The sequence below is a fragment of the Squalius cephalus genome (assembly GCF_949319135.1).
Source record: "Squalius cephalus genome assembly, chromosome: 23".
Taxonomy (NCBI): Eukaryota; Metazoa; Chordata; class Actinopteri; order Cypriniformes; family Leuciscidae; genus Squalius; species Squalius cephalus.
Window position 1 is genome coordinate 991,495 of NC_137144.1, and position 27,548 is coordinate 1,019,042.

The window sequence follows — 27,548 nt, forward strand, 5'->3', positions numbered from 1 at the left end:
CTTTTCAGCATATTTAGAAGCCATTCAGAAGGCGTTTTTCACTGTAACCACGCGCTAGACGGACGTGTTTGACCTCTGTGCTCAGCTCTCGCGTCTCAGCATCTTACGGACGGCTTTCTAAAAACAAGCGCTCCAGTTAAAGGAAGCTCAACTTTTCTAGACCTTTCGCTTTTTTCCCATTGCACTGCGTCTCGTGCGTTCTGTGTGAAAGGAATAGTTCACTTAACAATGAAAATGTTGTCATCATTTACTCTCCCTCAAGTTGTTCCAGACCTGTATAAATTCTTCTTCTGCTGAACACAAGGGAAGATATTTTGAAGAATGTCGGTAACCAGACAGTTGATGAGCCCCATAGACTTATATATTTTTTGGAAGACTACTATGGAAGTCTATACGCTGATTTCACGCAGCCGTTATTTTGAAATCGAAAGCGAGGCTCCGGTGGGAAGAAAACCGGAAGTGTTGCCTTTAATCACAGGAGAGTCGTGAATGCGATGGCGTATTGTTGTGTTTAATGATGTTGAGTCAATTCTAAAACTGTACATACATTTCTTTCATACTTTAGACTATATACAGTGAAATTCATTTATAAATAATTTTTTATATATATATATAATTCAGAAAGTAAAAAAAAGAAGCAGGAATGAACTATATACATATCCTATATTGGATATTAACATCCAATAGTGTAAATCGCGGCAGCAGCTTCAGGTTGGTAGTCCAAGCCATTGTTGTTTATCTTTATTTCCGGGGTTCTTCCCACCGGAGCCTCAATTTCGATTTCAAAATAACGGCTGCGTGAAATCAGCGTATGGGGTCCAATAACTCTCTGGTTACTGACATTCTTCAAAATATCTTCCCTTGTGTTCAGCAGGAGAAAGAATTTATACTTGAGGGTGAAAGATGACACATTAGAAATGAAAGTTGTGGATTAATAATGAGTGAAATCAGTCAGATCTGTGGTGAGTTTTAGTCTTCAGGCCTCGTCCCGATACAAACTACAGACCAGAGCTGCTAAAACAACAGCGACACACACTCACTATTACAGTCCAGCACAGCGAACACATCCCGACTCGAGTTAGCTGATCATATCATTCTGCTTTACACTGATCTTAACATGACTGATGAAGCTTCTGTGTGAAGATTGAGAGATTTATTGTGTTGAGATTGGCAAGATTAAAGTAACTATTTACAATATAATATAATATAATATAATATAATAATAGCACCATTAATAAAAAACAGTAACACTTTACAATAAGGTTTCATAATTAACATTAGTTAACTACTTTAGTTAACAAGAATTCAGAATGAGCAATACTTCTACAGATTTTTATTAATCTTAGTTAATATTAATTTCTACATTTAATAATACATTATTCAAATCAAAAGTTGTATTTGTTAACATTAATGCACTGTGAACTAACATGAACAACGAACAACTGTATTTTTACTAACTAATAGTAACAAAGATTAATTTATCTTTGCTGAAAAAACATTATATAATGTTAAATAATGACATTGCCAACAATTATAATGTACATACTAATAATAATTAATGTATTACTATTATGAATGTATATACTGTAATGTTCAGCTAACCTGCTGTAGTTATAGTTTCAACAGTTCAACGCAGATCCGGTTTCCGCTGGGATTTTCCCTATAATCAACTAATTCCACAAGCCAGAAGAGTAAAGACTGATAATATTAATACTCACTCAGTGCAGAGAAACGCTCCAGTGTGAATAAGACGAGGACGAGCGTGTCCATGTTCCTGGCTGTGGGCTTCTCTGAGCTGAACTGAGAGTTCGGGCGCTCCGGAGGAAACTCTCTTTCAGGGGAAGGAAAAGTCCCTGACCGGCGTTTCCTTCTATTCAATAGTGTGAGGCTAGTGACAGTCCAGGGATCTGTACACACAAACGCCTCAGACGCCCGCCTGGGACATCATGACACGCACGCCAGTTTTGCTGGAATCAGTGCTATTAAACACTGGCGTCTGAAGCTGAGTCTGTGTCGACGCTGGGCTCTGCTTGGCATGTGTGAAATACAGTATAATGGAAGTTCAGTCCAGCTGAAGACAGAGGAAGATCTTCAGATCATCGCAGATCTCTATTACCTTCAGGAAACACAATGGCTGAGCACACATTTCACCTCACCACAACACACACACACACACACACACACACACACACACACACACACACACACACACACTGTCTTCGCTGACGAATTCAGTGTATTAAATGTATTTAATGAATAGCATGCGTGAACTGTGATAGCTCATGTTGTGTTGTATTTAACAGGGCTTATGAGGCCCAGTTCTCAGTCACCATAAACTCGCTGGACTGGGTTCTGAGTGAGCACCAGTGGCCTTCCTGCTTTACTTGGACAACATCAGTAAAGGGGAAAAACACAGGTGTTTTAACTAATTAGTTTTAGGGATGCGAGCGGATCCTGACCTGCCTGGGGCCCTGACCCGTGAGCCATGTAAACCATTAGCCTTTACCAGACACCCCAGTGCTCCCAGTACAATCCTCCCTCCTTTAACTAGGGCTTAAAGGTAGGGTATGGGATCTGCAAAACGGCCGGCAGATTTTGAAAATACACAACTCAACACTTACACTTACACTCAATAACTCAAATGGTCCTACCTTCTTTCCTCCAACGCTGGCCCTGACTCCACCCATGGAGGGGGATGGGGGGGGGGGTACGACCGTTTGATTGACGAACTTACTGTCCAATGATTCTAGGCGGTCTTGGAACTGATTGGCTGGAGTTTTGAGTCCTGCCCGTTCCACAGATGATCAAATTGCTTAATTTTCATTTCAGTGCTTCTAACTCAGTGGCTGTAAGTGGGTTAGGAATAGGATTTCAAGTGATTTTGAAAAAACGGACAAAAAAGAGAATCACATACCCTACCTTTAATGAAAATGAAATTTGTGATATCAGAAATAGACATTATTACTAGAAAAAGTTATTAATATCAAGAATGTGCTACTTGCAGAAATGGAAGCTTTAGCTAAGTTCTGCCAGGAAGACTCAATCACTACGTCACTTATTACCTTCATCTCTATCCAATCACGTCTTTATACCTTCTGTATAAAAGATAGGTACTTACTCATGTTTGAGTTCGCAGATGCCGACGCGACAACAACCTCCATCCTCCCCACCACCACCAGGATGGTCCTGTCCATACCTTCTAGGGGGGTCGGCTGCGCCCCTGCCTTCGTCTTCAGGCACGAGCTATGGACGGGGCCTACGCCAAAGAACTTTACAATGCTTGCCGGGCTGCCAATAAATATATGCTTTGTTACATCACTTTATCTTCCGAGTCTTTCTGGTAGAACTACTTCCGCGTTCTACGTATTACACATCACTTGTTTCCGGTTATGGCAATGGCCACCGCGGCTGCTTACTACACCTGCTGTCTCCAGGATCTTCCGAAGATCAGTGTTAATGGTGTTCATCGTTTTTACAAAAAAACAAGTAAAGCCTCATCAAGCAAGCTGGACAAAGGTTTTAAATAGTATACCGCCTCGTATATACACAGTTACGAGGGTAAGAAAACTTTTCAGTGCTATGACTGTTAGCTAGCGTCTAACAGCCTAGATTATGTTTAACAGATAACGTTATACGTCTGTTTTTTTCAGTTAACGTTAACGTCATGTACTTGTGTCGTTATAGTATCAAAAAGAGACAAGCTGACAGGGGAAATCAGCATTAGGGCCTGGTGTTACAGGTCGACGAGGAAGAATGAGCCACCACACTGTCTAATAGTAGAGGCTTAGGGTGAACTGTTCTGAAAACCCAGTACAAGTGTTCATGTGTTCAGATGAGTTCAGATGTGTTCAGATGAGTTCAGATGAGTTCAGATGAGTTCAGATGAGTTCAGATGAGTTCAGATGTGTTCAGATGAGTTCAGATGTGTTCCATGTTCTTTAAAAAATAATAAAAATAAGGAGGTTTGGCAGAAGAATCTGAAATCTGTAATTTTGCTGTAAATAATCACATAAATCCAAGTAGTTACAGTATAAACTGGTCCTGCAAAGCCACCTTGTTTATCGTTCTACCAACATTAACACACTACTAACATTAACACACTACTAACATCTACTAACTTTTACTTTACTTCCAGAAATACTTATTAGTAATTGTACTTATTTTTTTTATAGGCTGGACTTCGGGATGCTTCGCCTGTGGTGGTAACGCACAGCAAGTGCTCGTGTGTGGCCGGCACTGCTTTGTGTAACCATACTGTTGCTTTACTTCTTCAAACACTACTCTCCGCTTAATATGGCAGTCGTACCCCCTGTGCTGCACAGAAACCGAGCAATGCTGGCATAAACCACAGACAATGGTAATCATTGAACCAGACAGTATGTTCACAGAATAGTTGAGGGAAAGAGAACACCACTGCCTTATAGAAAATGTCAATTGTGGAAGGGTTTTGACTAGACAAAGGGGAACTGGAGCAGGGCCGTGGGAAGTGGGGGTGCTGGGGGTGCTGCAGCACCCCCTAGTGGCGAGAGGGAGATTTTTTTTAAATGTAGGCCTACACTGTAAAAAATGTCCGTAGTTTTAACGGTGAAAGACTGTAAAATAGCAACGGTAAAAAACTGTAAATTATGAAATGTGAAATTACCATTGAATTAACAGTTAAATACTGTTAATGTAAATACAAGAAAGTGTTTTTAATTTTACATTCTTACTTTGTAAAAACTGCATTAAAATATATATATATGTTTTTTTTTTGTTTTTTTTTTGGAAGCTCAGTCTTAAATTGTTTCGATTTTTCAGTGGCTCAATAGATGTACAATACGTGCAATTACGCTGCATAATATAAAGAAATCATGTATTTATTAAGCATTTTGTGTTTTAAAGTTATTGGCCAATGTCGTTTGACTTGTCCAATCAGCACTCAAGACGTTGCATCGGGTACGCGCATTTTGAGATTTTCAACTGGCGGTTTTTCTCTGAAACAGAAATAGGGAACAACGTGCAAACCGCGACAACCTTCTGACATCATTTTCCTCATGAAGTCTGTCAGGTAAGCACAACTCATTCTCAAACTCATTCTGTAATTTCAATGATTGGTTTAGTCATTTGAATACAGCTTTTGTGAGGTAAAACACAAAGCGAAGCGAACTTGCTTAAACGACATATCGCCTCGCTTATCACTTAAAGGGGACATATCATGCTAAATCCACTTTTTTAGCCCTTAAATGCATTTTGTTGTATATTTGGAGTGTTTAGAAGTACAGAAAAGTTGAGATTATTCTCTTCAGGTGCTTCGTTGATATCTTTATATTCTGTTTTGGCCTTATTTTTCAACCTGTTCAGATTTTTCTGTTATCTATGACGTTTTGTAAACTATTACGTCACAGTATTTGCAGCGGAACTGCCAAATAAGGACATCGACTTCTGGCCCAACACTTCGAGCAATCCGCCATTTTCATTTCTCGCTGCAATTTTGTAGTCCAAGCTAAAAGATGCAGAAGTTACGAGAGGGCAAGTTAAAATGTTCGGTTGTTGGATGTAGTAACCCACACGCTTCATTACACCGTCTAATGTAGATGAACTGCTGCGCTTGTGACAGGGCGCATGTTTAACTGAAAGAACGAGCAGAGAGAGAGAGACCCGGTCGCGCACGCACTCTCTCTCTCTTCAGAGCCCGGCGAAAGTGTAAACAAAACATCACCGTCTCCAAACTAGACGCTGTCTTGCTCTCTCTCCCTCGCACATATTAATCAAAATAAATCGACACGGTGGTAAAAGGTCGGAAGACCAAAGTTTCATGTGTAAATACAGTAACACACCATTGCGATACATCCATATGAAGACGTTGTTCTGCAGGTTCCTCGTCTTCATTTTCATCTCGCTCCTGCTCCGACTCTGGCTCGAACATGTAAGGCTGGCTGGACAAGTCTTCCGTTGTTGACATTTTGTTAATAACGTGTGAATAAAAAGTTTCTGTGCCGCTATAATCGTATCTCTGCTATCAAACTACAAAAATGGCCGAACGGGGTGTAGTGTCACCTCTGCATCCTGGAGAGAGGGGGGGGGGGGGTATGACGTGTCTCAATTGCATTTAAAGAGACCGCACCAAAACGAGTTGCTCTCAGGCGCACATCAGAAAAGGGGTAGAATAGGGGCCTGTGGAGCTATAATAATGAGGAATTCAGACCCAAGCATTGCAGTTCCGCTTTATATAGACTACAAATGTATGATTTATATGTTAAAAGGAACGATTTAAAAGCATGATATGTCTCCTTTAAATTCACGACGAGTGAGATTTGAATACATTAAAATGTACACTTGCTGTTTTTGTAGTTTAATAGTGCAGAGTCTGAGGGAATATGTTCTGCACTGCAGACTGCATCGCAACGAACCTCGCGCCATTTTCAAATGTGTCGCAGGTGATTGCAAACAGTCCTTTTCGAAATACGGAGCATTTAAGAGCCATTTTTATCGGCGCCATAACAGCTCTACTGCTGCTGTGACTGCACATGCAGTGGTTGATACGGATTTAATTTGTAGTGTTTCACTATGTAGTTATCAGTGTCAGGATGTGGCTAGTCTTGTTGCTCACTTAAAGAACCATATTAAGGAAGGTCGTGCAGTTTACTGTCCAGTAAGAGGGTGCAAAAGTGTTTTTCACGTCATGTCCTCTTTTACCTCTCATATGTCTAGGAAGCACAGGAACTGTTCAGTTAACAGCATTACTGATTCACATCGGCCTTCTGCATCAGAGATACTTTCAGTTACATCAGAGCAGTGTCCTGATGACCTGGATGCAAATACAGATGAGTCTGAAGTAAGTGAAATGGGCTCATTTCAAAATTTTGATGATTTGTATTTAAGAAATGTGAGCCTGTTTTATATGAAATTACAAGGACAGTTTCTTCTTCCAGCTTCTACAATACAAAATATTGTAGATGAAATGCAAAATATTCATGAATTGGGACAGACATATACTTTTAGTAAGCTACATTCACTTTTGCAGAATTTGTCATTACCTAATGAGACTATTTCTCAAATCTTTGCTACTGTGAAGGAATCAGACTTGTTTTCTGTGTGTCATAAAGGACCAATGCGAACAGAGTCAGACCTTTAAAAAAGTGTTTCAATACGTTGAACCAAAAAGAATACTTCTAGGTAGAGATGAGAATCGGACAAAGCAATTTGCATACTATGTACCTGTGAAAGACACATTGAAGTGTCTGCTGAATTCAGATTTTGGAAGGAAGTGCATTTCAATGCACCTGCCTGAAAAAAACTCTGCTGATGTACTTTGTGATTGCTCAGATGGCCAAATACTGAAGTGCAGGAATTTCTCTCAAGACATCCCAAACCTCCAGCTACTGCTCTATCAGGATGCTTTTGAGGTGGTCAACCCTTTAGGGTCTGCACGAAAAAAAACACAAAATGTTGGCTGTATACCTTTCTCTTGTCAATTTGCCAGTTCATCTCAGGTCAAACACAGAACATATGCAGCTGGTTATGTTGTGCAGAGAAAAAGACTTTAAAGACTTTGGCCATGAAAGTGTTTTCTCAGAGCTAGTAACAGACCTGAAAGACCTTGAGGAAAATGGAATTGCTTTGTCAGATCAATCTATTATAAAAGGCACACTTTACTGCATTGCCGGAGACAATTTGGGATCCCACTGCATAGGTGGATTCACTGAAAATTTTAGTCAGTCAAGCTATTTTTGCAGGTACTGTCTAATTACTAAAGAAGAATTCCAGAGTGTTGACCCATATTTGTGTGGTCCACTGCGCACTGTTGAAAACTGCAGTGCTGTTGTTAACCAATTACAGACCGAAAATGAAACCATTCAAGGCATAAAGTTTGATTCAGTTTTCAACTCTTTGAAGAACTTTAAAGTTTGCCAACCTGGCTTGCCACCTTGCCTTGGTCACGACATTTTTGAAGGCGTGTTGTCTTACGATGTTGCTCTTTACGTCAAATATTTTGTTAAGAAGAAGTGGTTCACATACCCAATTCTTAACCGTCGAATCAGGCAGTTCAAATACAATGGTTCTGATGCATTCACAAAACCTTGTGAGTTAAATTCTCATGGACCTAAGCTAGCTGGTCAGGCCATTCAGAATTGGAATTTTTTTTACGTCTTCTACCTGTAATACTTGGTGATAGAGTTGTGGATCCTGCAGATGAGGTTTGGCAATTAACTCTTCAACTAAAGGACATTGTTGAACTGATTTGCGCTCAGAAAATGTCGGTGTCACAGGTTGCATATTTGGATGTTCTCATCCAAGAATACTTGGAATCTAGAAAAGCAGCCTTTCCAGAAGTGAATCTAAAACCAAAACATCACTACCTTCGACATTATCCAGGTCTGATACTCAAATTTGGTCCATTGATCCGATTATGGACAATGCGATTTGAAAATAAACACAGTTACTTCAAAAGATGTACCAGACATCTGAAGAATTTTAAAAACTTTCTGAAAGGCATCAGTTGTTTCAGGCCTATTTGACATCTGGATCTTGTCCCCCATTCTTACAACTGAAAGATAGTTCCCCATTTTATTCTGAGCTTTACAGTGAAACTGTCAAAGATGCAGTCAGTCCATTCAAATTCAGTGAAACACAAACAAGGGTTTCTTCAGAAATACAGTATAAAGGAACTGTGTACAAAAAGGGCCAACTGTTTGTCATTAGAAATGAGGAGACAGTGTAGTTTGGTGAACTTATGCTCATGTTCATCACAGAGGAGCATGTTGATTTGCTGACCAGGGTGTTCATAGCAGATTTTCTTCCTGAGTATCATTTGTACTCTCTACGAAACACCAGTAAAAGGGTTCAGTGTCTGAACATTGACCACTTGCCTGATTATTACCCACTGTCATCTTACATGTTGCAAGGACATAGGGTAGTTCCACTGAAACACAGCATAGTGTCTCATTAGATCAATACAGGCTTGCATAGTTGTAACATTGGATTGTATTGATAAAACTAGTTTTAAACTAAAATAATGCAATTCTAACTGATATTTTTTCATTATAATATTTCACTCTTTGTTGTTTGCACAGCTCAACACACCTAACATGTATGACAAAAATGGTATTTCTGATATAGTTTCGACAACATCAATCTGTTACAAGTTTCTTTCTTCTATTGAACATAAAAGAAAACACAAAATGTGTCACTTTCAAAAACTTTAAAAGTCTTTGGTTATATTTTTCTTTTCTTTTTTTTTCATTGGAAAATATATTTTATGTTCAAAAGAAGAAATATACTCATACAGGTTTGAATTGAAACAGTTTAATTGTGCTCAAATGGGCCAATTATACCTTTAATTAATTTTAGAGTCACCAAATTTTTTTTTTTTCTCTTTTCTAGTCATGAATGAATCGGAGCAAAGCAGTGTAACCACTGCAGTTGCTGAGATTCTCAAAGATATTTCATCCTCGGTGCTACAGTCAGTGGTGGAGACACTGAACTCACTTGGAGTATCTTCACCTGAAGATTTCCGATATGTTCAGGAAGCAGATCTCTTGCCAGTATTACGACCCATTCAGGCACGAAAACTTGTATCTGCCTGGAGCCAGAACAGTAAGTACATTTCATTTTTATAATGAAATATAAAAGTTTTCTTAAATTGGTTTCATAAGTGATCATTTTTTACATTTGTCCTTTTAGAAGAAAGTTCAGATAGCTTGCCAAGTTCTAGAGAGAGCAGCAGTGGCACACGGTCCTCTTCATGCTCATCATCACCATCCCCAACATTTGGCAAGGCTTCCACGGTTGCTTCTGACTGGGCTGACAATTTTAAAATACCATGGGAGAAGTTGCCAGAAGCATTGATGCAATGTTTAGAAAGGCAGAAAAGACCAACCCCAAGATTGCGACGAGATATGGTGAAAATTGTTGTATCCGAAATGATGAATATGTGCGAGTCTCCAAGTAAGCAAAACTCTACAGTCATTGCCAAAAAGATGGTGGCCAAATACCCTGCATCCTTGCAGGATGTTATTGATGGTGATATAATTGGTGCAGGGTATCACTCACTACTTAAAGGGGGGGTGAAATGCTCATTTTCACTCAATCTCCTGTTAATCTTGAGTACCTATAGAGTAGTATTGCATCCTTCATATCTCCAAAACGTCTTTAGTTTTATTATATTTATAAGTTAAAGATTGACTGTACCGAGTCTTTCCGGAAAAAAACGAGCGGCTGGGGGCGGGCCGTGTGGGCGGTGTGCTATAGCTGTGCTAACTGATCTAACAACAACACAGAGAGACATTTGAAGTAGTTTACTCACCGTGACTGCTTGATCCTTAAGCATTAGACGATCTGCAAATAAGTCGATCTGGGCTTTGTTTATAAAACAATCATCGTCGAAATGCAGGGAACAAAGAGTCGTGCACAACCTCCGTTGATGCTTCGAAAAAACAAACTCCATCCACTATTCCCTTAACGCTGGGTTCTTTGGGAATCTGTGCAGGGTTGTCTTGCCCTGCCAACCAAAAACCCACTTCTTTGGTGACATTGACTTCCCTAAAGCCGAGCATAGCGCTTTGAGGTAACGTACTGCTTTCGCTCTCTTCTCTCTCTGGTGTACGAGTGCGCGCGCGGCCGCGGAGAAGTGCCCTTAGGACCCATATAAGGAAATTCCGCTCTATCTTACGTAAGACAGAGCCATACTCGAAAAAAACTTTCCGAAACTTGTGACAAACCGGAAGGAGTATTTTTGGAACAAAAATACTCCTTCAAACGTACAACTTAACTTTTGAAACTTTGTCCATGTTTAGCATGGGAATCCAACTCTTTAACAGTGTAAAAAACTCAGTATGCATGAAACAGCAATTCACCCCCCCTTTAAGCAGATCCAGAATCGTGTAGAAAATGTGAAAAGGACCAATGTTCCGAAAATCCGAAAACGCAGCAGAACAGAAAACTCTGAGATTCCTGCTGAAAGAAGGCCAGCGGTTCAAGACACTTACGGCTGTGTAAATTGGAATGTAGAATTTATGCCGCTGAATGAGACCAAAGAGAGCCAGCTGGAAAAGCAAGAAATGATGAAGATATAGTCTAAAGCAACAAATTTAGACTCAGAAGAAGTTAGCACCCTCCTGAAAGCAACATACTACACACAGCGCAAAGACATAAACAATGGAGCAAGCATACAACAGCTTTGTGAGAACTGGCCATTTCTATTTCAAGAGGTTGGTATGTGTACACACTTCAAGCAGCTAACTGGAATTGATCTGAAGGAGATGTTTCTTAAAAGCTTGGATAAAAAAGGACAGCGGCTCCTGAACTTTCTTAAAACAGTTGGTGCAGAAAAGAAGCCCAAAGTTATGCAAACTGCTGCAAAACTAGATGTTTTGAGGTGTCAACCTGAAGGATGCAGTGAGGATTTGAAAGATGTGGTGCTTCTTCTGCTTGCCTACTTTGACGAAAAGGAAGAAGTGATGTTTCATTATGTGGAAGAGTCTTGCCTTGTTGAAGATGTGGATGTAGACAAGTTACCAGCAACACCCTGCATCATTGTCTGTGGTGAGTTTGAATCAATAAAATTGTTATATTTTACAATTTAAAGGATAGTTCAATATTATAATTCTGTAATTTACTCAAATTTTATTTGTTCAAAACCTGTATAGATTTATTTGTTCTGCTATATATTATTTTGAAGAAGGCTGTTAACCGAACAGTTATGGGTGGATATTGACTTTATTAAGCAAAAGTACTGTGGAAATCAGTGGTGCCCCACAACTGTGTGGTTACAAACATTCTGCAAATTTTCTTTCTTAGTGTTTAGAAAAATAAAAAAAAATGTATACAGGTTTTGTTTTACTTGCTGGTGAGTAAAAGATGACATTAATTACTCACTATAATATCATTCCAAACTGAATATATTAAGACCAAAGGCATTTAATTGTTTGTTTTTGTCTGTAGGCACCTCATGCTACACATCAAAGCTTTTCATGCTGAGCATCGACCAGAAGATTTCAACTCCGCACATTTCTACGTTTGTCGCAGCAATTTGCATGATGTTTAGCAGTTACTACTGTTTTAACATCCATTACCCTTTGGAACTTGGTTCTACTCTGGAATTCATACAAAGGTAGGCATTAAACCATTTTTAACACGTAATTGCACTTTACAGTAAGGTCTCATTTGTTAACGTATGGTAATGTATTTACTAAAATTAACTGACAATGGGAATTACATTTGTAACAGTTCTTTGTACATTGTTTTGGTTAGAAAAATAAAGTTGTTCATTGTTTGTTCATGTTAGATATTTTTATCATTAGTTAATGCACTGTGAACCAAGATTTGTACTGTTAACTTAATATGTACTTGTACTATAATATTAGTTCATGTAAAAAAAAAAAATGTAATTTGGTGAACTTTATTCCATCTGTATTTGTGATCAACAAAATGAGTGATTACATTCTCTTTTGTAGGTGCTTCTTCAGCATAAATCCAGAGAAGGGCACCAAAGTTGAGTCAAGAAAAAACAAAAAACAGCTTCCAGTGAATCCCAGAGTCCTTACACTGATAGCAGACCTTGCTGATCACGAATGGAGAACAGACTAAGGTTGGACAAATCTTATTTGACAGATGTCTGAGGATAACGTTGGCAGTGATGATGCTTTTCAAATTTATACTGGAAGATGCTTTGAAAATGTTGAAAATGACTTGAGAATGTTGAAAATGTGTGAGCCGTCATCTTAGAAATGTGTCTTTTCCCAATATACTGCTTTGTACTTATGGTATATTTGTTACTATACCAGTAATTATTTGAGCATTATTTGAGCAGTGAGTACTCACTTTTGCATTAATAATTGAATGTCGCTATGATCGCTACAAAATCTTTTTTTCTCCTTGTATTTCCTTGATTAACCACATGCCATTAAGAGCATAGAATACTGTTCAGATTAATGAATGTTGCCTTCTGGTAAATACTATAATAATTCAAAATGTTTATTCTGCAAAGTCAACCTGGAATACATTTTCCTGCTGTTTTAAGGAAAAGAATATAGTTGTCATGGTATATGTTTGTGGTATTAAAATAAAAGGTATATTTGCTTTCCTTACCAGTTCTGGGTGTTATTGAATAATATACCAACTTTCACTTTTCTGACAACCACAGCTGCCAGTTTTTATTGTAAATTTTACAGTTCACTTAAGTATAATGTAAATACTTACAAGTGAACTGTAAAATTTACAGTAAAAACCAGCAGCTGTGGTTGTCAGGAATCTACTGTAAAAAATACAGGTTTACATTTTTTCTGTTTACAGTACACTGAAAAGTGAACTGTAAAATGTACGGTAAAGAACTGGCGGCTGTGGTTGCCAGAAATCTACCGTAAAAAATACAGTCAAAATTTTCTTTGTACCGTAAACGGATAAACATTTCCACTGTAATTTTTACGGTAGATTTCTGGCAACCACAGCTGCCAGTTTTTTACCGTAAATTTTACGGGATTCTTTTTACAGTGTATTAAAAATATTTTGCACAATTTATAAATTCCTTATGAATATTTTAGGAAATGATTTTGACACGTAGGCTATTACGTATATTTTGGATTTTAATTTCATTATTTTGAGGCCTAATCAACACAGGTTTGGAAGTTACGTTGTCAACGTCAGGCAGGCAGGTTATTGGTCGCCGAGTAAAGAGGTTTCGCGCTCGTTCCATGCAGAATACATCCATCTTTGGCAGCAGCTGACTAGTAAATTTACATAGTTTAATGACAGAAACGAGGAGGAAATATGGCACAGAAACGGATTTTTGATTTTTTTGGAAAACCACCAGTGAAGAAATCTAATACCGCAACCATGACAACGGAGTCTGTCCGCCCGCCTCTGCCTGCAGTTGAACCGGCAGGCCCAGCACCCGCAACCCAACCCAGCGTGATTGGATTAGACAAGCCCTTCCAGCCAACATCCAGTTTCAAATTTCCCGCACGGCGTTGTGGTAATGAAACATTCTCACGTTCTGTGGCACCGGCTTGGTTTGCTAGATGGCAGTGGCTGCATTATGTGGAAGAGACTGATCATATTTTGTGTTTTGTTTGCCTGAAAGCAGTCGAAAAAAAAGTCATACCTAGAGACAAATTTAAGAAAGACAACCCCTTCGTGAATGCCGGCTTTTCAAATTGGCGTAAAACTACTGAAAAATGTAACGAGCATGAGAGATCAGAGTTGCACATCGAGTCAATACAAAAAGTTGGCCGCTTTGGATGATGTCCCCATCGATGCTCGCTTATCCAGCGCTCATGCCAGAAAGCAGGCTACTGCCCGACACTGTTTGGAGCTTCTCTTCAGGACCATCCGAGTCCTTGGCAGTAAGGGAATCGCCTTCAGGGGCGACACCGCACGCGAAGGAATACTGTATGAATTGATGCTGGAGCGCATCTATGATCTCCCTGAAGAAAGAAAGTGGATAGAAGGAAGAGACAACTGGATGTCGGACACTATACAAAATGAAATAATTGAAAAGTTTGCTCATGCAAACCAGAGGGAAATTGTTGCCCGCTCATCGCACTGCCGATCTTATGGCCTCACAGCTGACGGTACAACTGACATTAGCACCACTGAGCAGTTCTCCTGCTGTCTGAAATATGCTGACAGCAGCTTGGAGCCTCACACTGTGTTTTGGGGATTTTATAACGCCCGGGACAGCACTGGAGAAACTCTTTTCAGTTGCATCAAGGATATTTTTTTAAGACTAAACATCCCCATTGAACGCATCGCAGGATTTTGTTTTGATGGAGCAGCTAATATGTCAGGGTGTTTTTCAGGCGTGCAGGCTCGGCTTAAAGAGTTAAACCCGCACTCACTTTATGTGCATTGCAGCAACCACTCACTGGATTTGATTCTTCAAGAAGCAGCGCGTGAAGTGAGTCTTGTGGCCGATACTTTAAACTTTGTTCAGGGTGTCTCATCTGTGATTAGAGAGTCATCAAAGCGAAAACAGCTCTACCAGTCGTTTTTTGGCTGTGATGAGGTTTCTGTCAACATCTTAGGCCTTTACCCGACAAGGTGGTGTATCCGTGACATGTCCATTAACCGCGTCACTGCAGCTTACCCCGCTCTCCTGACTACACTGCACGAGCTGAAGGATGACAAGAGTGTCAGGGGGGACAGCAGAGCAAAGATCGGGGGACTCTACAAACAGGCTTTAAAAGGGAGAACATATTTTGGTCTTTTATGCTGCCATGCCCTGTTCGAACCCTGTGAAGCAGTTGCCACAAGCCTACAGAGTGCCACAGCAAGTGCGCAAGGTGCACTGGAATGCACAGGTGTGCTGAGAGAACAAATAACCACTCTCTGGGATGATGCAGTTGTGGACGAGCTGATCCGCAAGGTTGAAACCTGTGCATCACAAACCTCCCTGAAAATGCCAGACACCACCACCCCTAGAGTGAGCAAAACCCCAGCTCGCCTTCACCAAACTAGAGACCGGAGGCAGTCGCACATGGCGCACAAACAGTGGATTGGCGACGTAGCTTTTTCAAGGCTATTGATGTGATATCGGCGGAGCTGGACAGAAGATTTGATCAGTCCAGTATGAAGCTTGCCGCAAAGCGAGAGAGGGCTGTTATCAAAGCAGCAGAGGGAAGGAGCGTCAATCTGGAGGCCCTTCAGCTCCCGGAGGAGCTTGATACAGACCGCCTTGAACTCCAGCTCAAAATGCTTAGGCCAAGCATCGCCAAGCAGCTTGCCGATGTCACAAAAGACAGAGGGTTTAAGTGTGTCACAGTCCAAGATGTAGCATCATGTTTGATAAAGCTCCAGCCACAAACAAGAGCCATGTTTTCAGAGATAGAAAATCTGATCGAGTTATGTCTGTGCCTACCCATCTCCGTGGCCTCATCCGAACGCACTTTCTCCACCTTGCGTCTTTTGAAGACATAGGTACGCAGCACCATGACCCAGAAAAGACTCACACACCTTTCGCTGATGCATACCAACACAGACATTCTGAACTCCCTGGACATTCGTCCCCTCATGAGAGACTTTATCTCCACGACCCCAGAGCGCACCTCGACATTTGGACACCTGTAACCAGGGCACCCTGCCTGTAGCTCAGGTAAGACATGGTGCCGCCGCGCTTATAACATTTATTTTTTTGGCAACAAGTGGGATCAGCTTTGACTAGCCAAGCAATTGTAAGTAGTACACTATCGTATTTTTGTAAGGTGGTGGGGATGGAGATGGAGAGTATTATTTCGATTTTGTGGAGAACTGTTAAATAACGTTTAAATAGTCAGAGTCTGAGATTATTTCCTTGTGGTTTGTGTAAAAAGGTCGGAGATGGAGACAGAAAGCTTTATATTGCGTAATGGATGTGGAGAACTGTTCAATAAATAAATTGCTTAAATAGTCAGAGATTATTTCCTTGTGGTGTGCGTAAAAGGATTTTGGAGTTAATAGAGTTGCGTGTGACAAACGTGCAACGCCAGCTGACCAAATCGATTGCATTGTTATAGCGTTATTGTGATGTTTGATTAATATTATATGTTGTTGTAATATTATTTGTTGTATCTAAATATGTTGCATGTATGTATAGGCTATCTGGAGTTGTAACGAAAGTAATTATTTCGTTTTCTTTAAATTATTTTGATTATTTCTTTCGATTATTAAAGTATTATTTCTGATTCTGCTTCTGCTTCTGCTTCAGATTAATAGCGCATAAATTCATCTGAGAACTGATGTCTGTGTGTTTCAGACCCTGGCTGTGTGCACTTAAGTGTATATGACAATAAAGTAGTAAATCTCAATGTATTTATTTTTAAAATGTATTTTAAATAGGCCTATAGGCTCATAGGTTTTTTGTCAAAAAAAAAAAAAAAAAAATTCACAGCACCCCCTGTTCAAAATTACTTCCCGCGGCCCTGAACTGGAGCGCTGCTGGTATCCCTTGTATCCTCTGGTGCTCTTGGAAGGGTTAAATGTACAAAAAAATTGGAAAAAATCCAAGTCCAGGCACTCAGTACGTTACAAAAAAGTTAAAAAAGCATTGGTGTTTTTATCTTCAATGTTTTAGCCCTCTACTAATTAATAAAGGCTTTTTTTAACTTTTTTGTAACCTACTGAGTGCCTGGACTTGGATTTTTTCAAATTTTTTTGTGGAGGGGTTTTGTTTACAGTTTTCTGAGACTCACGCAATTGACACTTTTCACACGCTCTCACGCCACACATCCATTTTCTCACACACAGAAAAATTGCGGAGCAAAGAGGTACTTTTAATATTAAACTAATTCCCAGCTCTTAGATTCCGTCAAGTTTATTACGAAATTCAGACAAAAATACGTTTGGCGCTTGTAAATGTGACGTGACAGATCGCTGAGCGCCTCAGTTCAAGTGCACGTGAACCGATCATCTGCTACTTTTTTATTTAAAGATGCAGTACAACTTACCGAAAGTATACATAATATCGACCAATTGGTGTTTTTCAGCCACGGAAAGAGGTCAGTATAACAGCAGGAGAACAATTATGTCACATAACGTTACATTTACCTCAGGAAAGCCATTTAATGACCATAGCATGTTAATTGAATAGAAAAAATAGCTTGAGAGGAGATTTTGCTGAGCACTATATTACATATTTATTATATTTTTACTTATGCCATTAAATAATTGTTATTATAACAAAAACTGCATTATATTTAATTTAATTTGTTATTTTTAACCTTTAATAATACCAGCAGATTGGGCCCTCTATGTTTACAGCATTAGGTGAGATTATTTTTTTTAAATAAAATTTAAAATAAACATGTATCCAAAATAGTCAATACTGAATCAAAATCGGAATCAAATCACAAGAATGGAATTAAAATTTTTGTCAAGCAATAATAAAAACTGTATACTACCAGTCATTGTACAATGTAAACATTGTAACATGTTGTCACTAAACTTCATAAAATTCTATTTAGTTACCAAATGTTTTGACAATCACAATTACACTTATTGTGATGCAATATTTGTTTTTACACCCAAGACCATATTTTTAAAAGACATTTGCTTTAAACATGTCCGTAACAGACATTCAAAATAATCCACCCTATTACAGAAGATAGAAATGCAAAGATTATGAATCAAAAATTAACATTATCAAGATTAATTCTCATGTTAAACATATCTTTACAGAAGTGGACTCGACAGAGGGATGGTGGGCCCTTTACCAGATCCTTGTATGTTCAGAGTTGTGGAGGCATATGCAGAATTCAGCCTTGAGGACAAGCCACTTGCGACCACCATGAACAGGACAGCTGAAACGCCACTTGTAGAGGGTGCTTTTGGGTTGGTCCAGGAAGGAAGTGCATTGTCTTTCAAACAGCCTCTGTTAACATCACGATACATCAGCCTACATGATGCACCACCGAGTCCTCCTTAGCTTCTAGAAGGATATTATCTAGCTCCAACTGAATGCACATTTGTTTGTAGTGAGGAAGAGTCCTTACACTTACAAAGTCTGAACATGACATTAGATATGGCTCAGAAAATTGAGGAGGCAACCTGTGACCAAAGCTCTTGTCCTGAGTGGCATGACCTTCGCAAACCAAGGGTAACAGCCTCCAGATTTCGGGAGATGTGCCATGTCAGAGTCCCTCGCTGAACGCTTCATCAGGGGAAGCAGGCAGACCGCAGACATGAGACGAGGCGCAGAAATGAGAGGAGGTCAGAGGTAACAGTTGAGTACAGCAAGTTGACACATGTTAACTACTCACCTTGTGGTTTAATTGTTCATCCTGATGCCCCCTGGATTGGTGCGTCCCCTGATGGTGTAGTGTTCGATCCCACCGAACACCCTCAATTTGGGCTTGTTGAAATTAAATGCCCTAATGTCAAAAACTTTGTTGACTGCAAATATTTGCAAATGGAGTATGGGGCAATTTCTCAAAAAAAAAAAACAAAAAAAAAAACATGCATACTATTGGCAAGTGCAGGGACAACGACTGGTCTCCGGAGTGCAGTGGTGTGACTGTGGTGTGGGCTCAGGAAGACTATTTTGTGCATCTACAGTGACACAGCCATGCATAAAGTTATTAGAGAGAAGGTTGATTATTTTTACTTCTACACATACATGCATAAATACTTATCAATGAAACATTAATTTTGTTGAAAAAAAAAAGCCAGTTAAACAGCAGTACTGATACAAATGTGTTTATTGTAAATGTAAATTGTAAATTGTAAATGTACAGTACAAAAAGTGATCTTTCTGGGAGATTGTTACTATTGTCTTAATACTATTTTAAAAAAAACACAATTTAGATTATACAGAGTTATATAATAAATGTTATAAATAAAAGATGAATGGATTGTCAACAAGAACAAAAAGTCAGTTATTAACAACTATTTTTGGTTTATTTACTGAAGAGTAGAAATGACAGGACCTTACTTAACCCATATCTTAACTAATGCATTGATTTGATAATTTGACAACAAGCATGCAACTGTAAAGAGCTGATTGATGTTTACAGTATGGGAAAGCAGGATTTATTCTCTTTGGTCCTCCTGATGACACTCGCAGTCGGGCTGTGGCCTGTGTTTCTGTCACCTGATGTGCTGGCATCTGCTTTGTCTTGGACAGGAATGGTGGACAGTACACTTTACACTTGACACAGTCACTGATTAGGAAGCCTTTGTCTTCTGTCAGTAGTTTGGCTATTCCAGACTGTTTAAAGATGTCCTTGTCACTCACTGACCCAGGATAAAGCTGAGAGACAAATGTGACTGCACCATGTGGCGCTATCCCAATGAGGCCTTTCATTGTGCAGGGAGATTTGTAGTGCGAGTACATTTCACTCTGTAGTAGTGGGGAGGATCTGAGAGATCTGAGTCTGACATCTGAGTTCAGTGCAGTCGAGGATCACCTGTGTGTCTGGGAAAGTCTTCAGGGAGGTTAGCTTTGACTTGAGCTGGTGAAAGCCACACACACTGATCCTGACAGTGAGTAGAGGTAGTTTGTCCTGGTTGAAATGATTCTGCTCACCGTGGATGGGTGCACATGGAAACGGTGTCCCAAGTCTCTCTCCTTCAAACCCACTGACAGATACAGATAGATGATGAAAAGGAAAAACTCATCAATCGGCTGCAGCTGCTGTCTCTGGAAAGATAAAAACATGGATGAAAGGGAAGTTTGTATTATGTTATCACCTAGGAAATGCAGAAAAAAATCATACTGTAGGAGTTTTGAAGTAACTAATGAACAATTAACTGTATGTAATAACCGTAATTCTGATTGTATAAGATAATAACCTAACACTGATAGGCGTGCATGTGTAATTTCTTCATTTTTCCTAGCAGCAGCTTTGAACCTGACACACAAATTATTTTGTGGACGGAAGGCTGGATTAGCCACCAAAAGGACATGAGGTGACGGCAGCTGGGGAACCTGTCTGAAGATATAGCATAAGCACAGCTTTAAGTATTAATGTATACACTTGCTTTTATTTTATTTTTTTTCACCTAAAATGTTAATGTACATAACATAAATATATACTCACTTAACATGTTAATGTGCATTTTATATATATATATAAATATATATATATATATATATATATATATACACACACACATATACACTATACGAGTATGTAGTCAATGTTTATTTAGACTGTTTTCTAAGCATTATAGGTTTTATCTATAGCAAACATAAGGCTTAACGTTACCTGGTGTAAATCTAATGTCCTTGTCGGAGCCAGCAAACCTCTGCAATCTGAAATCGCGCTGAATCTGTACCTCCTGCAGCTGCTTCTTCAGCTCCTCGACTTCATGGGAGAGATCTTCTATTTTAGCACAAGCCAAGTCTAATGATGATGGCTCAGGAACGTCACAGTAATCATGATCCATCGATATATCGATAGGCACGGGCTCAGCGTCAACAGCATCAACAGGTCTCTCTCTCCTCTCCCACACACTGCGCCGCGCTCGTTGAATCGTGTATTCATTCCAGGCAAACAGTACTGGCACCGTACCAGGCACTAACCTTCTCTTACCATTTGTTGTCTGAGGGTCAATAAGCTGATCGCTGGTAAAATGTCTGCTACAGACCTTCGTGCGACCGGAACCAGAAAAACAGTCTCGGCGTATGTTCACGAGCCACCGTTTTCTAAGGTCGACATCGACAGGTGAGCTGTGAAAACTTAAAGTTGTGTTGAACTTTGAACAAGCAGTACATACTGGAACACAACAGAATGCAGTGGTTTTCTTCTGCTGTTTCTGAAATCTAAAAACAGTTTGTTTTGCGCACATTTTACACGGCTCGTCTGGATCAAGAAACAGTGGCGCCAGTGATACTGGAAATAAGTGATATGTATTACTATAAAGCGGAAGTGCGTCACGAGGCTCAGTGCAAGTAGCCCATTCACATTTTAAATAGTACAAAATGAATTATTGAAATCAAAAATGCATCCTGTGAATGAATAAAAGCTAAAATGGCTGGCCATAGCATGTCACTGTGTTTTAAATGATAAAAGCAATACTTGATACTTGATGGTTATTATTTACTGAGGGATGTGCATCCATATTGATTTATATGTCCAGCCAATCAACATTTTAAATGCAATATAGCCTATAAATCAATAGTTAATGTCAATACATTGCATTCCATATTGCTTTATTGCAGATTTGTAACTGAACTGACTTGGAGACTAGATAATCACTGTCTTGATTTAAAAGTATGTGCTATAATGAGGAGTGCCATCACGCCCACACTGCACTGGTGTACTGGTATATTGTACTGGTCCCCACAGGTGTTTCTGCTGGAAAGTGCGCGCTTCATTTCGTGCATGCGCATATGTTAACGCGTTTATAAACAAACACTGTTGCCCTTTGTTGTTTATCAAACGTAATAAATAGATGTATTCCACTCTCACTTTTTTGTCAGGCACAAAGTTACAGAACAGCCCAGTGGCCGACATTAGCTAACAAGATGCAGAAGACACAGAATGAGCAAAAGATGCCCGGGTTAGACAGACAGACTAGACTAGACTAGACTAGAGAGAGATGCTCAACTTAACTTTACTGTTCTCTGCTGACTTGGAGAGGAGAGAACACAAGTCTGCCTGATCCCTGTTCCCGAAATTCACTCTCATGGTGTGTTTTTCTCTCTCTCTTTTCGTGACCAGAAGGTTAGTTAGGACTAATTATCTCATCGGTGTTGTAAGCTGTGATTGACGCTTTGCCACGAGGGGGAGGCGGGGCCGTGAGTAATTTGCGGGCCCTACACATATGCGTAGTGCGTATCGGCTGATCAGCTCTAATGAGAGGTCAGAGGTCGACCGATAGTGGATTTTACCAATACCGATACCGTACATGCCGAAAAACGATTATTCGACCGATATTTTAAAAAATGGATACTGGATTAAAACCAAACATAACACTAAAACAGTGCTGAACTGAAATGTGCTAAATTAAATAAATGTATAAATATGAATATATTACAATGAGAAGTTCTACAGAACAAACTCTACATAAAATAAATTAAACATTAAAATATTACGTTTCTTTAGCAATAACCTAGAAACATAATGTAAATTTCATAGGCAACACCTTGCAAGTTAACAAGGATGTATTATAGCTTTCATGAACTGTATGCATTACGCAATACAATATACGTTTTTACTGCATGTATTAATATTTGAGCAATACAATTGTACCTTGGTCAATCATGTTAGTTCATAGTACAGATGGATACCTATAGTATTTTATGGATAAAAAACCAATACGCCACCATCATTGTACTATCCTTAAGAAATATAATTTAATGAATTTTGAGAGCTTTAGTAATTTTAGCTTTCTTAAATTAATTCACAAGTGCATTAATCATTTAGCACCTGAGCCATTAAGTTCATTTATTGAGAGACAAAGCAGCATTCGGGTCACTAGGAGCTCCACAAATCATGACTGTAAAATTCCATATTGCAGGACCAGCTTTGGTCAGACGACCTTCTCTGTGAAGAGCTCCAAACTCTGGAACTCATTACCATTTGACATCAAGACTGTACTTAACTTTAAAGTGTTTACTTCCAGGCTAAAAAACTGGTTAGAAACAAACCAAAAGTGTACTCATTTTTAATTATTGTAAGTAGGTAAGAGTTGTATATGATATGCATGTCTATACATCATGTTTATATATATATATATATATATATATATATATATATATATATATATATATATATATATATATATAAATTTTTTTTTTTTTTTTTTTTTGAGGTAGTGTAGTATGTCAATTTTAGGGGGAAATTTCTATTGTGTATAAAGACCCAACCAGGGACAGGAGTTGAAAATTAGCTTCTGCTATAAACTTTCTATGCAGCACTTCAGTGACAAGCTTTGCTTTGACACTATGTTTGTTTGCATTGTCCCTGTCAAATAAATAAAATAAATAAATAAAAATACATTAGGTGATAACAGATAAAATACAAATTAAAACTCAATTTTAAAATGTTTTACTAAATGTTGAAATTAACAAATGAATAGGCTAATTGTTTTACATCATTTATTAGCCTTAGTTAATGCTAAAAGTGGAATCTTATTGTAAAGTGTTACCATTTCATAATCGATGGCCATCTTTACATATCTGCAAAGGGCCAGAGCATTAAAATTACATGGCCTATATTACATGTACATTCTCTCACTTTATTTGCTTCTACTTTAGAACACTTGATGATTATCTAATCATCGTAATGTATTGTAGTGATAAAAAAAAGAAGTGAATCGAATGCGTTTATGATTAGTTTATGTTTCTGTCGCCTGCATGAACATATCAATGTTGAGAGAGCAATCACGTCACTAGCTTTAAATATGAAACTTCGCTGGCTAATGAATGCATACAAGTGACCAGCTGGATATATAAACTAATGGAAATAGACGGTAACAATTGTGACATAAAACATTTGGGTCAGGTCTGCATGTGTTCAGTAGTGTGTTATGTGTCCTCTAGAGGGCGCTCTCGCTGTGTGTAATGCCTGCAGTCTCTTCTTAGCGCGCTCCTACTGTAGCCTATGGGAAATCCAGACCTAAATCTAAAAGATGAATGGTCTGGCGTCGACTAATGAAGATCGGCCAGCTCGAGGGGCGGCACCAAGCAAGCATTTGAAAATCTCACTGCACGCAATTGGATAACACTACGACCAATCACAACAATAAACCCCATTCGCTAGTGCAAATACAAAGGTCAATTTGAGTGAAAATGCAGTGGAGTAACAAATAGCCTATGTCTTATGTTTTATGTACCATGTAACCTTTGAACAAATACCAAATCTAGTGCATACAAATGCATATCTGTCTGCTATGATTGTGAGACACTTCCCAGGAGAAGCCCTGATCTGAAACTTGCCTTTGCCTACGGCTGAGGGAAATGACCGGTGAACAGGTGTGTTTCTGTCTTGCTTTATCTATAATTAACCTTCTTAAGGTTTTCTTTTGCATAATGTTTATTGCATATCTAGACAGAAATCCACATTAGCACTAAGTAGCACTTCACTCTCTCTAGGATAGGGGAATCTATAAGCTGAAAGCTCTTAGCCTGACTACATCAGACTTCGTACTTCCGCTCAGTTTCAGTTCGCTTCTGCACTCAGTCTGAGATAGCGACCTATCTCCCAGTTTTCCTCCGGCCTGAAAACAGCCGGCCAATCAGCGAACAGAGGGCGGGCTGAGAGCCGTGACGTAGACACTGATTGTACCGTGGATGCGTAGATTTACTTCACATAATCTGCAAGAGTCGTTCACAGCCATGTTTACTCCGGTATTTCGCTCGATGGTTTTGTTTTCGCATCATACATGTGTTTACAGTGGAAGTTAGATGCGGCTGAGCATGCGCATAACACACGCCATAACCAAACCTGATTGGCTTACGGGTAACCAATGATTTTAAACTTCAGACAAGCGCCCCCCCGCGAGAAAGAAAACACTTCTCTATTATGCCCTTCCAGACTCTGTCTACGAAGCAAAGCGAAGTAGCAGAGTTTGGTATTACCAGGCTAGAAAGCTCTGCCATCATATGTTGATTTTTGTCAATTTATTCTACATCGGACGCGTGCGAAATGACTAAATTAGTGATTATGTCTACACCGAACGAATCTATTTCTTTCGTTCTCCATAAATTAATGAGAACATTTCTTTTAATTGAGAACGAAAGAAATAGACTCGTTCAGTAAATGTAGGCTAACGTTTTTACATAAATTTAAAAAAGCAACATATGATGGCAGAGCTTTCAGCTTATAGATTCCCCTATAGTGAATTGCTAAGTGCTAATCTGTCTAGATATGCAATAAACATTTTACAAAAGAAAACCTTAAGAAGGTTAATTATAGATAAAGTAAGACAGAAACACACCTGTTCACCGGGTCAGCTGTAGGCAAAGGCAAGTTTCAGATCAGGGCTTCTCCCAGGAGACTAGCGCTATATTAATCCGCTAGCTTCTACTGTTCTAGAAGAGGAAGATGCTCAACTGCATTTGTGAGAAAATCGAGCCGAGATATCTCATAAAAAGCCAAGTGTCTCACAATCATAACTGGCATTCTCATTAATTTATGGAGAACGAAAGAAATAGACTCGTTCAGTAAATGTAACGTTTTTACAAAAAAATAAAAAAGCAACATATAATGGCAGAGCTTTCAGCTTATAGATTCCCCATCCAAAAATAATTCTGTGGCTTAGTAAATATTACAGTAATATTTAACTGTATTAACTTAATAAAATCTCTGAATATCGCTTGATTGTTTGAGTTAAACATACCAAAGTAATTGACTAAAAATCCAACAGTTAATTTTATCTAAAATTTACAGTTATATTTAAGTTTTTTTCACTAAAAGAATTTAGTATTTGACTAACCAATTATTTCTTTATAATATAATATATTTGTGAAATTTCTATCGACATATTTGAGAATGGAGAATTAAACTGATCTGTTTCAAGAAACAAAAATATTACTTAATTCGCTGTTTGTCTCCAGAACAGTTCTTCTCTTCTCAGCGGTGCAGAATTGGTGCATTTCCTCTGTGAAATTCAGGTTTGTGAATGTTTTATTTTATCTATAAAATCATGACTGTGCTTTAAATCATTTTATTTAATGCAAAACAACATACAGAGGTGTAATGTGACACCTAAACGAGAGTCGCGTCTGTCTTTTCGCGTGATTGAAACGCCTTGCATAAAACACACAACTTTACTGATAACAGACTGGTTGATTACACTTGAATTAGGCTTCCTGAATGTTTAAATGTTTCATTTTTACTTCTAAAATGTTTGTTAAATGAGTTTAAATAGGCAATATTGTATAGGCTTCATGTTCAGTGTAAAATACGCTGTATAGCTGTACTCATCGACAATAAACTCCAGTGTCATGTATACTGGTGGTTGTATGGAATACTATTTTACAAAGGTTTAGAGGAAATAAAAAAGTTAATATAACTCATAAATAAAAAAACATTTAATATTTAATAACATTAAAACATTTTTTTTAAATGTTAAATTATTTCTACTCAATTTTATTTGTTAATGTACCAGATGCAGTTACTAAGATTTACTTAATTATTTTACTTGCATTTACTCAATACATACAGTATATTTAATTGATTTCACAGCTTTAATATTTACAAAAAAAATTTGAGTGTAAAAATGTTTTACCAAAAAAATTTAGTAAATAATAGTTCAACTTTTTAGTGTGTGAATACTAAGTGCTAATCTGTCTAGATATGCAATAAACATTATGCAAAAGAAAACCTAAAGAAGGTTAATTATAGATAAAGTAAGACAGAAACACACCTGTTCACCGGGTCAGCTGTAGGTAAAGGCAAGTTTCAGATCAGGGCTTCTCCCGGGAGACTAGCGCTAAACTAATCCCCTATCCTCTACTGTTCTAGAAGAGGAAGATGCTCAACTGCATTTGTGAGATCTCATAAGTGTCTCACAATCATAACTGACAGATATGCATTTGTATGCACTAGATTTGGTATTTGTAAGGTTACATGCAATTTGTAGGATGGTTTGTATTTATTTGTGAAACATTATCTGGGCTCATTTATTTATATTAGTAAAACACAATACATATTTGTTACTCCACTGCATTTTCGCTCAAATTGACCTTTGTACTTGCACATTAGTTTGTTTGTTTGCGAGTCGAGTTTTCCTTTGCAAAGCAGATCAAGTTTGCAAAATGCTGGATTTGTTTGTTTAATTTTGGCACAATATTAACTCCATAAAAACTTGACACCAAGATAACATAAATTGTCATAAATATGTCATAAACACAACATAGCAGATTAATTATCAAGAAGCCACTTAGCTTTGTGGGTTAGCATTACATTAAACTGTCAGGTGGTTGGTTTTGACATTGGCTGTCATGAGGCCATTATAACTGTGTCATGAATGTTTTTCTTGACCTCAAGTACAGTGGTACAAACTGAATTTGTCATTCAAATGTTATAATGGCCTCATGACAGCCAATGTCAAAACCAACCACCTGACAGTTTAATGTAATGCTAACCCATAAAGCTAAGTGGCTTCTTAAGTTTGATAATTAATCTGCTATGTTGTGTTTATGACAT

The 27,548-nt window shown here is 38.5% G+C and overlaps 2 protein-coding genes across 2 annotated transcripts in view; one reads left to right on the forward strand and one right to left on the reverse strand.

Moving 5' to 3' along the window:
* ptprbl (protein tyrosine phosphatase receptor type B, like) overlaps nt 1-1,796 on the reverse strand; it is a 54,886-nt gene extending 53,090 nt beyond the window's left edge. The window contains exon 1 of the mRNA XM_079859379.1: nt 1,719-1,796. Within this exon, the coding sequence (XP_079715505.1) occupies nt 1,719-1,770 (52 nt within the window). The 5' untranslated portion in view covers nt 1,771-1,796. The remainder of the gene's footprint in view (nt 1-1,718) is intronic.
* LOC307151144 (endonuclease domain-containing 1 protein-like) overlaps nt 1-27,548 on the forward strand; it is a 244,755-nt gene that overhangs the window by 214,938 nt on the left and 2,269 nt on the right. The window lies entirely within an intron of this gene.